The sequence below is a fragment of the Cherax quadricarinatus genome, chromosome 1, assembly GCF_038502225.1.
Source record: "Cherax quadricarinatus isolate ZL_2023a chromosome 1, ASM3850222v1, whole genome shotgun sequence".
Taxonomy (NCBI): domain Eukaryota; kingdom Metazoa; phylum Arthropoda; class Malacostraca; order Decapoda; family Parastacidae; genus Cherax; species Cherax quadricarinatus.
In genome coordinates, this window is record NC_091292.1 from 77,378,178 (window position 1) to 77,391,907 (window position 13,730).

Genomic DNA, 13,730 nt, shown 5'->3' on the forward strand with positions numbered 1-13,730 from the left:
TAACCTCACAATTTCTAAATACTGTACTTCAAAATTTTATAATTTCTCATTTACCCACAATCAGGATTTAATACTTAATAGGTATGCTAAATAAAAACCCACATGGAGACAGAAACATGGAAAATTCTGCAGCTATGAATGAAAAATCATAGAATCAGCTGTCACATCTACTACGCCTAACTATAATATCTCATAAGGACGATGGAAACCAGAGGTTACTTCAGAATCCACCCTTAAGAAGTAGAGTACATACCAGCATCAAACCAAAGTTGCAGTTAGTTAGTCACCTGTTTCTTGACCTGACACTCCACACACCTTCCTCCTGACCTGATACTCCACACACCTGCTTCCTGACCTGACCCTCCACACATCTGCTTCATGACTTCACAATCCACACACACCTGCTTCTTGACCTGACACTTCACACACTCCTGCTTCTTGACCTGACACTCCACACACACCTGCTTCTTGACCTGACACTTCACACACACCTGCTTCTTGACCTGACACTCCACACACACCTGCTTCTTGACCTGACACTCTACACACACCTGCATCTTGACTTGACACTCCACACACACCTGCATCTTGACCTGACACTCCACACACACCTGCTTCTTGACCTGACACTCCACACACCTGCTTCTTGACCTGATACTCCACACACACCTGCTTCTTGACCTGATACTCCACACACACACCTGCATCCTGACCTGACACTCCACACACACCTGCTTCTTAATCTGACACTTCACACACACATGCTTCTTGACCTGACACTCCATACACACCTGCTTCTTAACCTGATACTCCACACACACCTGCTTCTTGATCTGACACTCCACACACACCTGCTTCTTGACCTGATACTCCACACACACCTGCATCTTGACCTGACACTCCACACACACCTGCTTCTTGACCTGACACTCTACACACACCTGCTTCTTGACCTGATACTCCACACACACCTGCTTCTTAATCTGACACTCCACACACACCTGCTTCTTGACCTGACACTCCACATACACCTGCTTCTTGACCTGACACTCCACACACACATGCTTCTTGATCTGACACTCCACACACACACACACCTGCTTTTTGACCTGACACTCCACACATCTGCTTCCTGACTTGACATTCCACACACCTGCTTTCTGATACTCCACAGAGACACACACCTGCTTCTTGACTTGATACTCCACACACACCTGCTTCTTGACCTGACACTCCACACACACCTGCTTCTTCACCTGACACTCCACACACCTTCCTGACTTGATACTTCATACACCTGCTTCCTGATCTGACACTCCATACATCTGCTTCCTGACCTGACACTCCACACACACCTGCTTCTTGACCTGACACACACACACACACACACCTGCTTCCTAACCTGACACACACACACACACACACACCTGCTTCCTAACCTGACACACACACACACACACACACACACACGCACCGGGTGAAGCAGTCACGCGCGTTTGAGCTTCGTTAAATTTGCGTTTTTCTAACGGTCCCAGAGGGAATAGAGCTCGGCAAATAGGCGTGTGCAGATCTTAAAGTGCATATAATCATTTAAATCCCGCAAAAGGGAAATATAAGTGATCACAGAAGAGAAAAATATAGATAATAGTGCCAAGTGTATAGTTCCGGCCCAGAATAAGGCCGTTACTGGATGGTGTCATACAGAAGTGGTTTGTTGCGACTAGCAGCAAAGGCAGATCAGTGAGGGGAATCAATCAAGTTCAGGGACTAGCGTATTTCCCAAGAGCAGAAAAGTAAAGGAAAAAAAAGAAAAAAGAAAACTAGTAACAAAACCACAGGAAAAAAAATAAGGTATAAGTGCTTGATAAGTGTAGGAGACAAGCCGAGAACAGAGAAGCGGTTTGGAACTATGCCTAAAAGTGTTGCCATGCAGTACATCATGGTGTATACTGAAGGATTGTTACTCATATAGTCGCACATAATATACCATATAACAAGTGATAAATGTGGTAAATGAGGACGCAATGGGTAATGAGAACACAATACAGTGGACCCCCGCTTTACGATCAGCTCCCAATGCTACCAATTATGTAAGTGTATTTATGTAAGTGCATTTGCACGTGTATGTTTGGGGGTCTGAAATGGACTAATCTAATTCACAATATTCCTTATGGGACCAAATTCGTTCAGTACTGGCACCTGAACATACTTCTAGAATGAAATAATATCGTAAACCGGGGGTCCACTGTAATTGAAGTGAACCAGAAAGGAGCTGACTCATCATACAGCACAGCAGCAGCTGGGATGGATGACACCTCTCGCAGGAATAATGTACAGAACACCCAAGTTGTGGTAACAGGTTTGAGTGATCGGTTTTGCCCCTGAATCGTTAGTAGCTGGGTAACAGAAACCCTGCTTCGGAGTGATTATCATACATACAGCACTAGCATTTAGAAGGAGGACAAACTTGGTAGGAGAAGGAAGATAGATAACCTTGGTAGGATGCGTGTGCACGTGATAGGGATTTGGGTACATATGTACATGTAGTACATTTGTGGGTACATAAGGAATCGTAAATACGCACACACACACATACACGGGCTCACACACATAGGTACATACGCACAAGCGAACACACATATGCACTAACCCACACAGCCTCTGACTGTTAGGGACTACCCCAACCCCCTCCCTCCTCTTTTGCCTCCCTTTCCCCACCCCTCTACTGCTTCTCCTCCTCCTCCTCCTCCACCTCCCCCACCCTTCCCTCCTTGGCCTTCCCGTCTCCTCCCTTTCCACTCTCTTTCTCCCCATCTCTCTCTCTCTCCCCCCACTTCCTCTCCTTTCTCTCTCTCACTCTCTCCCCCCACTTCCTCTCCTTTCTCTCTCTCACTCTCTCCCCTCTCCCTTTTCTCTTCCTCTTCCCTATTCCCCTCACTTTTACTTCCACCCTTTTTTCCCTCCAGCCTCTCTATCTCTCCATCCCCATCTCTCTCTCCCCACTCCCTCTCCCTTCTCTCACTCTTTCTCCTCTTCCTTTTCTCTTCCTCTCCCCTCCTCCGTTCCCCTCACTTTTACTTCCTTCCACCCCTTTTCCCTCCAGCCTCTATCTCTCCATCCCCATCTTTCCCTCCCTACTTGCTCTCCTTTCCCCCTCTCACTCTCTCCCCTCTCCCTTTTCTCTTCCTCTTCCCCATTCCCCTCACTTTTACTTCCTTCCACCCCTTTTCCCTTCAGCCTCTCTCTCTCTCTCTCTCTCTGTCTCTGTCTCTGTCTCTGTCTCTGTCTCTGTCTCTGTCTCTGTCTCTGTCTGTCTGTCTGTCTGTCTGTCTGTCTGTCTGTCTGTCTGTCTGTCTCTCTCTCTCTCTCTCTCTCTCTCTCTCTCTCTCTCTCTCTCTCTCTCTCTCTCTCTCTCTCTCTGTCTCTGTCTCTGTCTCTCTCTCTCTCTCTCTCCCTCCCCCCCCTTACAGCCCTCCACTCCCCCCTCACACACACACAAGTATACCACATAACCCATTAAAAAAAAGATGGCTCAGAGGGGAACTCAAAGGACCAGGGGTTCAGAGGAGAATGACTCTGGTAAGGAAGAATGGATGGAAGATCAATGCAAAAGGATGGAACAAGAGTAGGAGAGAAAACTAGGTGAAATGGCAAAAAGGATGGAGGCAGAGCTTTCTGTGAAATTGGAAAAGAGGTTGGAGGAGGAGAAATGGGAATCAAAAGTCAAAGTTGCAGTAGCCAGGATAAGGGCCCTAGAATATGAGGTAAATAGGCTGAAGCAAGTTTCATGGGTATGGACCAGAGGAAATATAGAATCTGAAGCTGGTACACCCCTATTGAACGAGGAGCCTAATGGGAAGGAAGGAGACATAACTTATGTTAAGGCCCTATCAGCCCACCAAGCAGGGCTGAGGAATGAAAGGGGAGAGTGGCTGAGAGCAGAGGTGATGGTGGGAGAGGAGGGTGAGGGTGGAGAGGAGGACAGGTTACATGCAGAGGCAAGACCATGCCACTGAGAGCTACTGGAAAACAGTAGGGAGAGATTGGCCACACACAAATGGGGATCAGAGACACGGACGGAAAGGCAATGGGAGGAGGAGAGGGAGATGTCAGTGTTTATTCACAGGCTTCAGGAGAGTGAGTTAAGGACACACAATGAAAGACCGCAGGAGGAAAGACAGGAGATTGAAAAAAGCATCAAAGAAATAGGCAAAGAGGATATGTCTGAAATAGTAAATTTTCAGAGAATGGGGGGGGGGGGTACACTGATTTTCAAGACAGAAACAGTGTGAAACAGAATCCTGCAAGAGAAACCACGGCTGAAAGAATCGTCAGCATACAAGAGGGTGTTCCTAGACCGAGACAGAACAAAAACAGAATGACAGCAGCTGAGGGAATGGATACAAAAGCGAAAGGAGCTGGGAAGAGAGACAAAGACAGAATCAGCAGAGGACAACCAGAACAGGGCAGAGCAACAAAAGCAAGCACACACAGAACCATCCCCAGAACCCCACAACCAAGCATGCTATCCCAACACAGACCACAATCCACACTTATAGCCCCCACCCCACACTATGTTGTAGAATCCTGCAGCACACTGCCAGGTCCCCCATCCTCACAGACTCCCTAAAACAGTGTTGGAAAGGAAACTGAAGGTATGGTACACCAACACTAATGGAATAATGAATAAGTGGGAGGAGTGGCATAAAAGAGTCAAAGAGGCATCACCGGATATCATAGCCCTCACTGAAACCAAGCTCACAGAGATGATAACAGATGCCATCTTTCCAATGGGATATCAGTGAGGTATCACAGTGGGCGCCTGTGACGAGCAGGGTCCCACAGGGGTCAGTTCTAGGACCAGTGCTATTTTTGATATATGCGAACGACATCATGGAAGGAATAGACTCTGAAGTGTCCCTATTCGCAGATGATGTGAAGTTGATGAGAATAATTAAATCTGATGAGGATGAGGCAGGACTGCAAAGAGACCTGGACAGGCTGGACATGTGGTCCAGAAACCGACTTCTCGAATTCAATCCTGCCAAATGCAAAGTCATGAAGATTGGGGAGGGGCAAAGAAGACCGCAGACAGAGTATAGGCTAGGTGGACAAAGACTACAGACCTCACTCAGGGAGAAAGACCTTGGGGTGACCATAACACCGAGCACGTCACCAGAGGCACACATCAACCAAATAACTGCTGCAGCATATGGGCGCCTGGCAAACCTGAGAATAGCGTTCCGATACCTTAATAAGGAATCGTTCAAGACACTGTACACTGTGTATGTTAGGCCCATACTGGAGTATGCAGCACCAGTCTGGAACCCACACCTGGTCAAGCACGTCAAGAAGTTAGAGAAAGTACAAAGGTTTGCAACAAGGCTAGTCCCAGAGCTCAGGGGAATGTTGTACGAGGAAAGGTTGAGGGAAATCGGACTGACAACACTGGAGGACAGTAGTCCTGCGGCTACTGTCAAGGTGGATTCCTAGGAATTTTCCCTCTGTGAATCTTGTAATGGGTGATCCATTTAGCGTTATGTTAGGTGGAACATTTGCAGCTTTGTTTCCAAACTGAATGTTGTAGGTTTTGTCAGTATTCAGGGTAAGTTTATTAGTCATCATCCAGGCAGATATTTTCTGCAATTCGGCATTGACAGTGTTGGCGAGTGTGACTAGGTTTGGGTGAAAGAAGACATATGTAGTGTCATCTGCAAATAATATGGGTTTGAGTAGCTGTGATGCATTCGGTAGGTCATTGATGTAGATGAGAAAGAGGAGTGGTCCAAGGACACTTCCATATGGGACTCCTACTGTGATTGGTTGAGTGGAGGAGTTTGCACCATTTGTGTACACACATTGGCTTATGTTACTAAGGTATGACTTTAGGTAGTTAAGGGAGTGGCCTCTTATATCATAGTGTGTTAATTTAGCGTACAGCAGTTCATGGTCGACTGTATCAAAAGCTTAACTTAAATCAATGAAAATTCCCAGCGGGACTTCTTTCTTTTCGAGAGCGATACATATTAGTTCTAGCATGTGTATGATAGCATCATTTGTGCTTTTGTAATTCCTGAATCCAAACTGACAATGGTTTAGTATGTTATGTGAGACGAGGTAGGAATAGATCTGTTTATGAATTAATTTTTCAAAGATTTTAGAGAGGAGTGGTAAGTTAGATATTGGTCTATAGTTATTCAAGTCAGCTTGGTCACCTCCTTTGTGGATTGAAGTGACCCTCGCTATTTTGAGAATTGTTGGGAAGGTGGAGGATTCAATGGATTTGTTAAAGAGTGTTGCAGCAATTGGTGACAATACATGAGAAGCTTTTTTGTACATAAAAGTTGGCACGTTGTTTATACACACACATGCACACACGCATGCGCATGCTCGCTAGCTTTCTGATCTGACACTCCACACTCCTGCTGCCTGACTTGACAGTCCACACTCACTTCTTAACCTGACTCTACATTGGCTTGTACATCTGAAGGACACGTCCTCCTTGTATATACATGTACTTATTCCAATCTCACATATTTGCACTTGTTGAAGGTGTGTATATTTTGACCCCAACTGGAGTCAGAATATACAGATCAACTTTACTTTCTGTGTTTCTGTTTCCCTGTTGGTTATTACTTAGCATCAACAAGTGTTCGTGAAATTTTTATTGAGTATCTATCACTGTATTTTTTAACATGTGAAATGTAAGGGTGGCACACCTAAATGTTTAGTAAACATTGCATTGACTAACCATCAGGTCTAGTATAAGGGTACTAGGCACCCAAGGCAAACTTTCAGCTTTGCACTTCTTTTCCTTATTCCTCAATAATTACCAGTAACTTATCAGTATTGCACAATATTATGCATAAAATCTCTGCACTTAGTCACAGATTTATTTCACTTAAAGAATTGTAACTAATAGTATATCTGGTATGGATTGTACAGTCTCATTGTTTTACACTTTTGACATTACATATATGAGAAGAAATGCATATCTCAGTATCTAAGAATTTACGTTATCTCTGTTCCAACTTTTTTGTATCAAATGTAGAAACAAGTTCCTTTGGGTTAATGTAATTTTAAAATTTCATGCTCTGTTGGTAATTTGGATAGGCCAGAAAACCTGTGTTGCATTGTTGAGGAATGGATGGATGTACTTGTCAATTTTATCTTGGAAAAACTTTGTTCACTACACCACAAACAGGGAAGATCAACATGATGTGGAGATCACTGTGTGGTGATGCACATTTTGAAACTATATCTGGAAATAGTTCAGTTTACCTCATAAATCTGAATATGAATATGGGGAATCTCTTTTATTTTTTTTTCAGAATAAAAAATAATGTTCAGTGTATTTTAAAAATTTGAGTTTGGAATATCCTCTAATTATGAACTTTCTGAATACAAGCTAAATTTCAGATTTTTTCATTTAATACAAGACAAAGGTTCAATTTATATCATTGCTATGCAGTAATCAGAATTTTCTGAACTGTACTGTACTGTGATCATATTCTCATATGTAATCATATTCTCCTATGTATACAAATAAATTTTTTTGTAATGTATAAATCCAGGTGGATCATTACTAAGTTTTGTGAGGAACCATAAAGGACAACTGACGGCAAAACAAATCATGGGAATGTGTTTGGACACTGCTTCTGGGATGGCTTATCTGGAGTCCAAGAACTGTATCCATCGTGACTTGGCAGCTAGAAATTGTCTTGTTGGTAGGTTACTGAAATTTTTAACCCTTTGGGTGGGTTTCCTGACTGAAATCTAAAGCAAAATTGCCCCTAGGAGAGTTATTCAGTTGAATTCACATCCATCTAAAAATATGCCCATTCACTCAGTAATTCAGCTCTTCTCTTAAGCTTCAGAGAATAGAAAGTGAAATTCTCTGTAAAAGTGGGGATATTTTTATAGAATGAGATGGATTACTGTAATGTCTAATATTTTTTACATAGCATCATAAATATATTTTAAGTCTTTTTTCAACAAAGATGAACTATTTTGTATGTCATTTATTGGTAAACTATTAAAAGTCTCAATTTTAAGCATAAATATTGATTATAAGGTATTTTATTACCAGTTTATATAAGATCATTGATCATCTTATGCTGAAAAATAAACAAAATGGTATATGATTAATGAGTAATTTTCCATGAATAATTGACTTCACTAAGAAAATGGCCTTGACTGCTTAGGATACAATCATTAGATTAATAACTCAGTGTCATCTTGGGGGTGAAAATCGCTGGTACTTTTGCACTTTCCTATGCACCCTGTTTTCTGGATTTTGTGGTATTTTAGTAATAGGGATGTGAATGGTTCTTTTTTTTTCTATTAAGACCAAGATTAAAGAGTGTCAGGCATCACTCTTGTGATACCAGAGGAAATATAACAAGAAGAAATGAATCTGTTAGTTAAAATGACACAGGTACAACTAATGTAACGTTTTATTGTGGCAACTTCTCATCACAGTAAAATGTTGCATTAATTGCAGCTGTGTCCTTTTACCTAACATTTTGTTGCTAATTCTACCATTATTACAAGTGAAACTGTTAGGGGATTTTTCTTTTTCATGATTTCATATTTTGATCATTATGTTCCCTCTGTGTATTCTTCCCATTTTTTAGCATTGTTCACTTCACAGAAATATAACTTTTTACCCAACACTTAAATAATTTGAGCAGGTACTGGAGTACTCTTACACAGGAATGGAGTGTTTTTTGTACAGGATATAGCATTCTTAACACCTTTTTTTTCTTAATGAGACCTACAACAGTCAGCTAACACACATGCAGGTACTGCTAGGTGAATGTGTATAAGTAAACTTGCCCATATGTTTTTCTATGTCAGGAAATCAAACCCAGGTCCTTGTGATTACAAGCCGTATACAATAGACCGTCATTTAACCCTTTCAGGGTCTGTGCCGTAGGTTTACGGCTTTGAGCTGAGGGTCCAAACCGTAGATCTATGCCATGAGCTCAGCTCACTCTGATAAACTGTGAGTGGTAAATTTGGGCCTAGATAAGAGAGAATACATATATGTGGCATGTGTGCACCACATAAAACAAATTCTGTAGCACACAGTGCATAATGAAAGAAAAAACTGAGACCATAATTTTCGATTAAAACAGCGACTTTGCAGTGTTTTTTTTTTTTTGTATATTTTTTATAGTTGTATTTGCAATCTCTTGGTCTCACTTGATAGAATGGAAAATATATTAGAGAAATAGAGATGATTTTGATTGGTTTTAGTACTGAAAATGGTATGAAATTGAGCTCAAAGTAGCGGAAATGTTAAATTTTTGCCGATGTTCAAGAGTAAACAAATGACCTCACATGTCTAATACATGCCAGCTGGTGGGTCTAATATATGTTCACAAATGTGGTGATATTATTTATACAATTATTTCAATATTTCATAACAATAAATCTATTTTTTGGTTTGAATAAAAATTCATTATGTAAATAAAAAATCAAAATGGAATTCATTTGTGAAGCCTGAAAATGTAATTAATGAACAAAGGAAATGTTAGTTTAGTGCCAGGAATGCCTGCATTGTTTATTCTGGACCCTATTTTGAAATCGGAATATTTTGAACTTTGCATTAAATTCGCCAAATTACCAATTTCCAATCACTTTATTTTGTAGTCAAAACAATTGACTTGACGATTTCTTGTGCTCAGTCGATAGAATAGAGGTAATACTAGTGAAATAGCTAAGAATTTGGTCGAACTTGCACACGAAAATCACTCACTACGAAAGCAAAAGTCTCGGCAGATGATGCAACATCCCCCAATGAAAAGCAGGGGTGTCACTAGCACGTTAAGAGACAACACAATAAGTGTCAGGGGCCCAAGACTGTTCAACTGCCTCCCAGCGTACATAAGGGGGATTACCAATAGACCCTTGGCTGTCTTCAAACAGGCACTGGACAAGCATCTAAAGTCGGTACCTGACCAGCCAGGCTGTGGCTCGTACGTTGGATTGCGTGCAGCCAGCAGTAACAGCCTGGTTGATCAGCCTCTGATCCACCATGAGGCCTGGTCACAGATCGGGCTGTGGGGGCATTGACCCCCGGAACTCTCTCCAGGTAAACTCAAGGTAAACTTGAATAATGTAATTGGCCTAAAATGGGAGTCAAAGTTGGCAAAATCGCCAATGCGTAAATATCGCTGGCACATCAAAATTTGCGAGAGCATAATTTCATCAATTTTCCATCAAATTTCATACTTTTTGTTTTACCTTCAGAAAAAGATTCTTTACCATTTCGTAAGAAAAAATAACAAAAATTTTTTTGTTGGAAAATTCTTTGACCCTGGTGCCCACTTTGAAATTTGGCCTCTGGATGCTGAAAGGGTTAATATGGTAGTTATGTTCCTGAAAATGCCATGTTAGACAAAATCATGCTAGACAAACTGAAGAACTTATGGGTAAAATAGGGTTACGTCCCCGGGGCCCCCCAAAAAGTCAAACAACTTTTTTTAAGACCTCGAGATATTACAAAATAAGAGTGAATATGTAATTGTCGTGATATATTACTGCTTAAGACTACAAATTCAATAGAAATAATAGTATTTCTTACCTTAAATTGTGAGTAATGGTGTTTGTGGATGATAATGAAGAGAGCGGATATGGATGGTGTGGCCCTACTGGGCTGAGGTGGATGGATGTTAGTTGTTGGCAGAAGTGGATGGTAGAGGTTCTGGTACTGAAGTCAATGGTTGTATTGGAATGTGCATAAATTCTGTAATGGATCTCTGGGCTCTTTTACCCTGCATTACATTATACTGTTGATGGTAAGGCATCATCAGCTGGTCTACACCCCGTTTTACGCACTGCTTCTAGATTTGTCAGGGTCCTTTTCAATGAGAAAGTCTGCTAGTATAGCAGCAACATGGAACTGCTCACATAACTGCTGCGATGTTAACTGTTTTTCTTCTGGTTCTTCTTAATCTTCTTCTGTTATCTCCCTCCCTTGTATCTGTGCATCGAGCCATGTCAACATTTCCTCTGGACTCCTGTTTTCATTATCATCATCTAAGAGCTCATTCACATCTTCTTCATTCATATCTTCAAAACCATCACCTGGTAATCTCCTTGCCAGCTGAACAATTTCCTGAATCTGACTCTCAAGCAAGGAAAAAACCAATGAAAGAATTAACTACAGAAGGCCATAACTTTCCTTGGCCTGCATTTAATGTTGATTGGGGCACTTCATTCCATGCACTTCTAGCATAGCTGATGGTATCTGCAATGTTAAATTTATTCCAGAAGCTTGGTACTGCAAGGTTGGAGTCAGAGTCCATTGATGCAACTAGTTTTTTCATAACTTTTTTTGTGTAGTTACATTGGAATGACATAACTCACTTATCCAGTGGTTGTATTAGAGATGTTGTATTTGGAGGTCACATCTAGCAAAGTTTGTGGATGAGTACGGGAATTATCAAGAATGAAGAGAGCCTTGAGTACAAGGTTCTGGCTGTGCAGGTAAAACTTGACTTCAGGAATAAAGTGATGCTTAAACCAGTCAATAAATATTTCCTCTGTTATCCATGCTGACTGGTTTGACCTCCAAATTACTGGTAAGGTGTTTTTATCTACACCTTTCAAAGCGCGAGGATTCTTAGAGCGTTAAATAACCATGGGCTTACACTTGAAATCACCTGCTGCATTACTGCAAAGGAGCAAGGTGAGGCGATCCTTTGCTGTCTTGAAGCCCAGTGCACTTTTCTCTTGCTGACTGATAAGTTCATGTTAGCATTTTTTCAAAAAACACTTGTCTCATCAGCATTAACCCTTTCAGGGTCCACAGGCCCTCTCAGAGACTTGTTCTCTGGGTCCCCCAAATTTCAAAAAAAAAAAAAATTATTTTTTCTTATGAAAAGATAGAGAATCTTTTCCCAATCATAAGGACACCAAAAGTATGAAATTTGATGGAAAACTTACGGAATTATACTCTCGCGAAGTTAGCGGTCTCGACGATGTTTACACATCGGCGATTTTGCCCACCTTGAGTCCTACTTTCGGCCAATTCCAATGTACTAGTCGACAAAAATCATAACTATTTCGCTAGAACTCCATTTTTTTCTATCGAATGAGTACAAGAAACCACCAATTTACCAATATCAACTATCCAATACAGTGGTCAGAATTTAGCAATTTTGCCAATTTCACACAAATTTCAGAAGATGCCAATTTCCAAATAGGGTCCAGAATAAACAAGAAAGACATTCCTGGCACTAAAATAACATTTCCTTTGTTCATTAGTCACATCCCCAGGCCCTTCTTACATTTCTTTTGCTTTCCACTTTGAATTTTTATTCTCACAAAAAAAAATAAGATTTACTGTTTTGCAGACTACTGCATTAGTGTAGAAATGGTATAAATAATATTGGTGCACTTGTGAAAGGATATTAGACTCACCAGTTGATGTGTATTGGACGCTTTGCATGATTTATTTACTTTTGAACTTTGGTAAAAATCGAACATTTCTGCTACTTTGAGCTCAATTTCAAGGTATTTTCATTGTAAAACCAGTCAAAATCATCTCAATTTCTGTAATATGTCTTCCATTCTATACAATGAGACCAGGAAAACTAGAATACAACAATAAATGCCATACGAAAATATAGTGCAAAATCGCTGTTTTAATCCAAAAACACGGTCAAAGTTGTTTTTTTCCTCATTACGCACTGTGTGCTGCAGGATTGTTTTATACTATGCATGCTGACCACATAGACCCATTCTTTCATATGTAGGCCTACCAGCTTTCTCTCACTAGATTTGAAGGCGCTAGAATTTATGCGTACTAGTACGTCATGGACACTGGCTCATAAACCGTACTAGTACGGCCGAAACCCTGAAAGGGTTAAACACTTGATGATGAGGGTGGTGTTTGTGGGTGTGAGTGGCTTAGGGAAGCAGGGGATGGCGATAGGTCTCCCCCATTGACATAGTGGTGTAACCCATTAACCCACAGACCATCCTGCCTGGCAGGCAACTGCGCGCTCAAAATTGTTTCCCTCTCACACAACCATGTTAAACTAATTTTACAAAGTGTTAAATAAAAATATGCCACAATTCTTCAAATGTGCTGTAACAAAAAAAAACTGTGCAAGGCAAAATTGTGTTAAACGACAGTCTACTGTATATCTATTATGTATACCTTTGGCCTCTGTCAAGATTTTTTCTATCCTCATAATTCAGCCTGGGACCAATCTTTTCTCTTGATTGCCTATTCATTCAGGCTGTTGCTGTTAGCAGCCCACTGTCTCACTCATCTATCACTTATCAGGGTCGAGAGGCCCTCTCCTAAACTTGTTCTCAGGGTCGAAAATTTTTCGGAAAAAAAAAATTATTTTTTCTTATGAAAAGATAGAGAATCTTTTCCCAATCATAATGACACCAAAAGTATGAAATTTGATGGAAAACTTACGGAATTATGCTCTCACGAAATTAGCGGTCTCGACTATGTTGATGCATCGGCGATTTCGCCCACTTTGAGCCCTATTTTCAGCCAAGTTCAATGTACTATCGACAAAATTCATAACTATTTTGCTAGAACTCCACTTTTTCTATCGAATGAGCACAAGAAACCACCCATTTACCAATTTCAACTATCCAATAAAGTGGTCAGAAATTAGCAATTTTGCCAATTTCAAACAAATTTCAAAAGATGTCAATTTCCAAATATGGTCCAGAATAAACAAGACAGACATTCT

At 41.0% G+C, this 13,730-nt stretch overlaps 1 protein-coding gene across 6 annotated transcripts in view; it reads left to right on the forward strand.

Moving 5' to 3' along the window:
* Window positions 1-13,730, forward strand: part of FER (tyrosine-protein kinase Fer) — a 605,512-nt gene that overhangs the window by 568,524 nt on the left and 23,258 nt on the right. For all 6 annotated transcript variants that reach the window (XM_070082985.1, XM_053776767.2, XM_053776781.2 and 3 more), the window contains one exon: window positions 7,575-7,727. In XM_070082985.1, coding sequence (XP_069939086.1) covers window positions 7,575-7,727 — 153 coding nt within the window. The remainder of the gene's footprint in view (window positions 1-7,574; window positions 7,728-13,730) is intronic.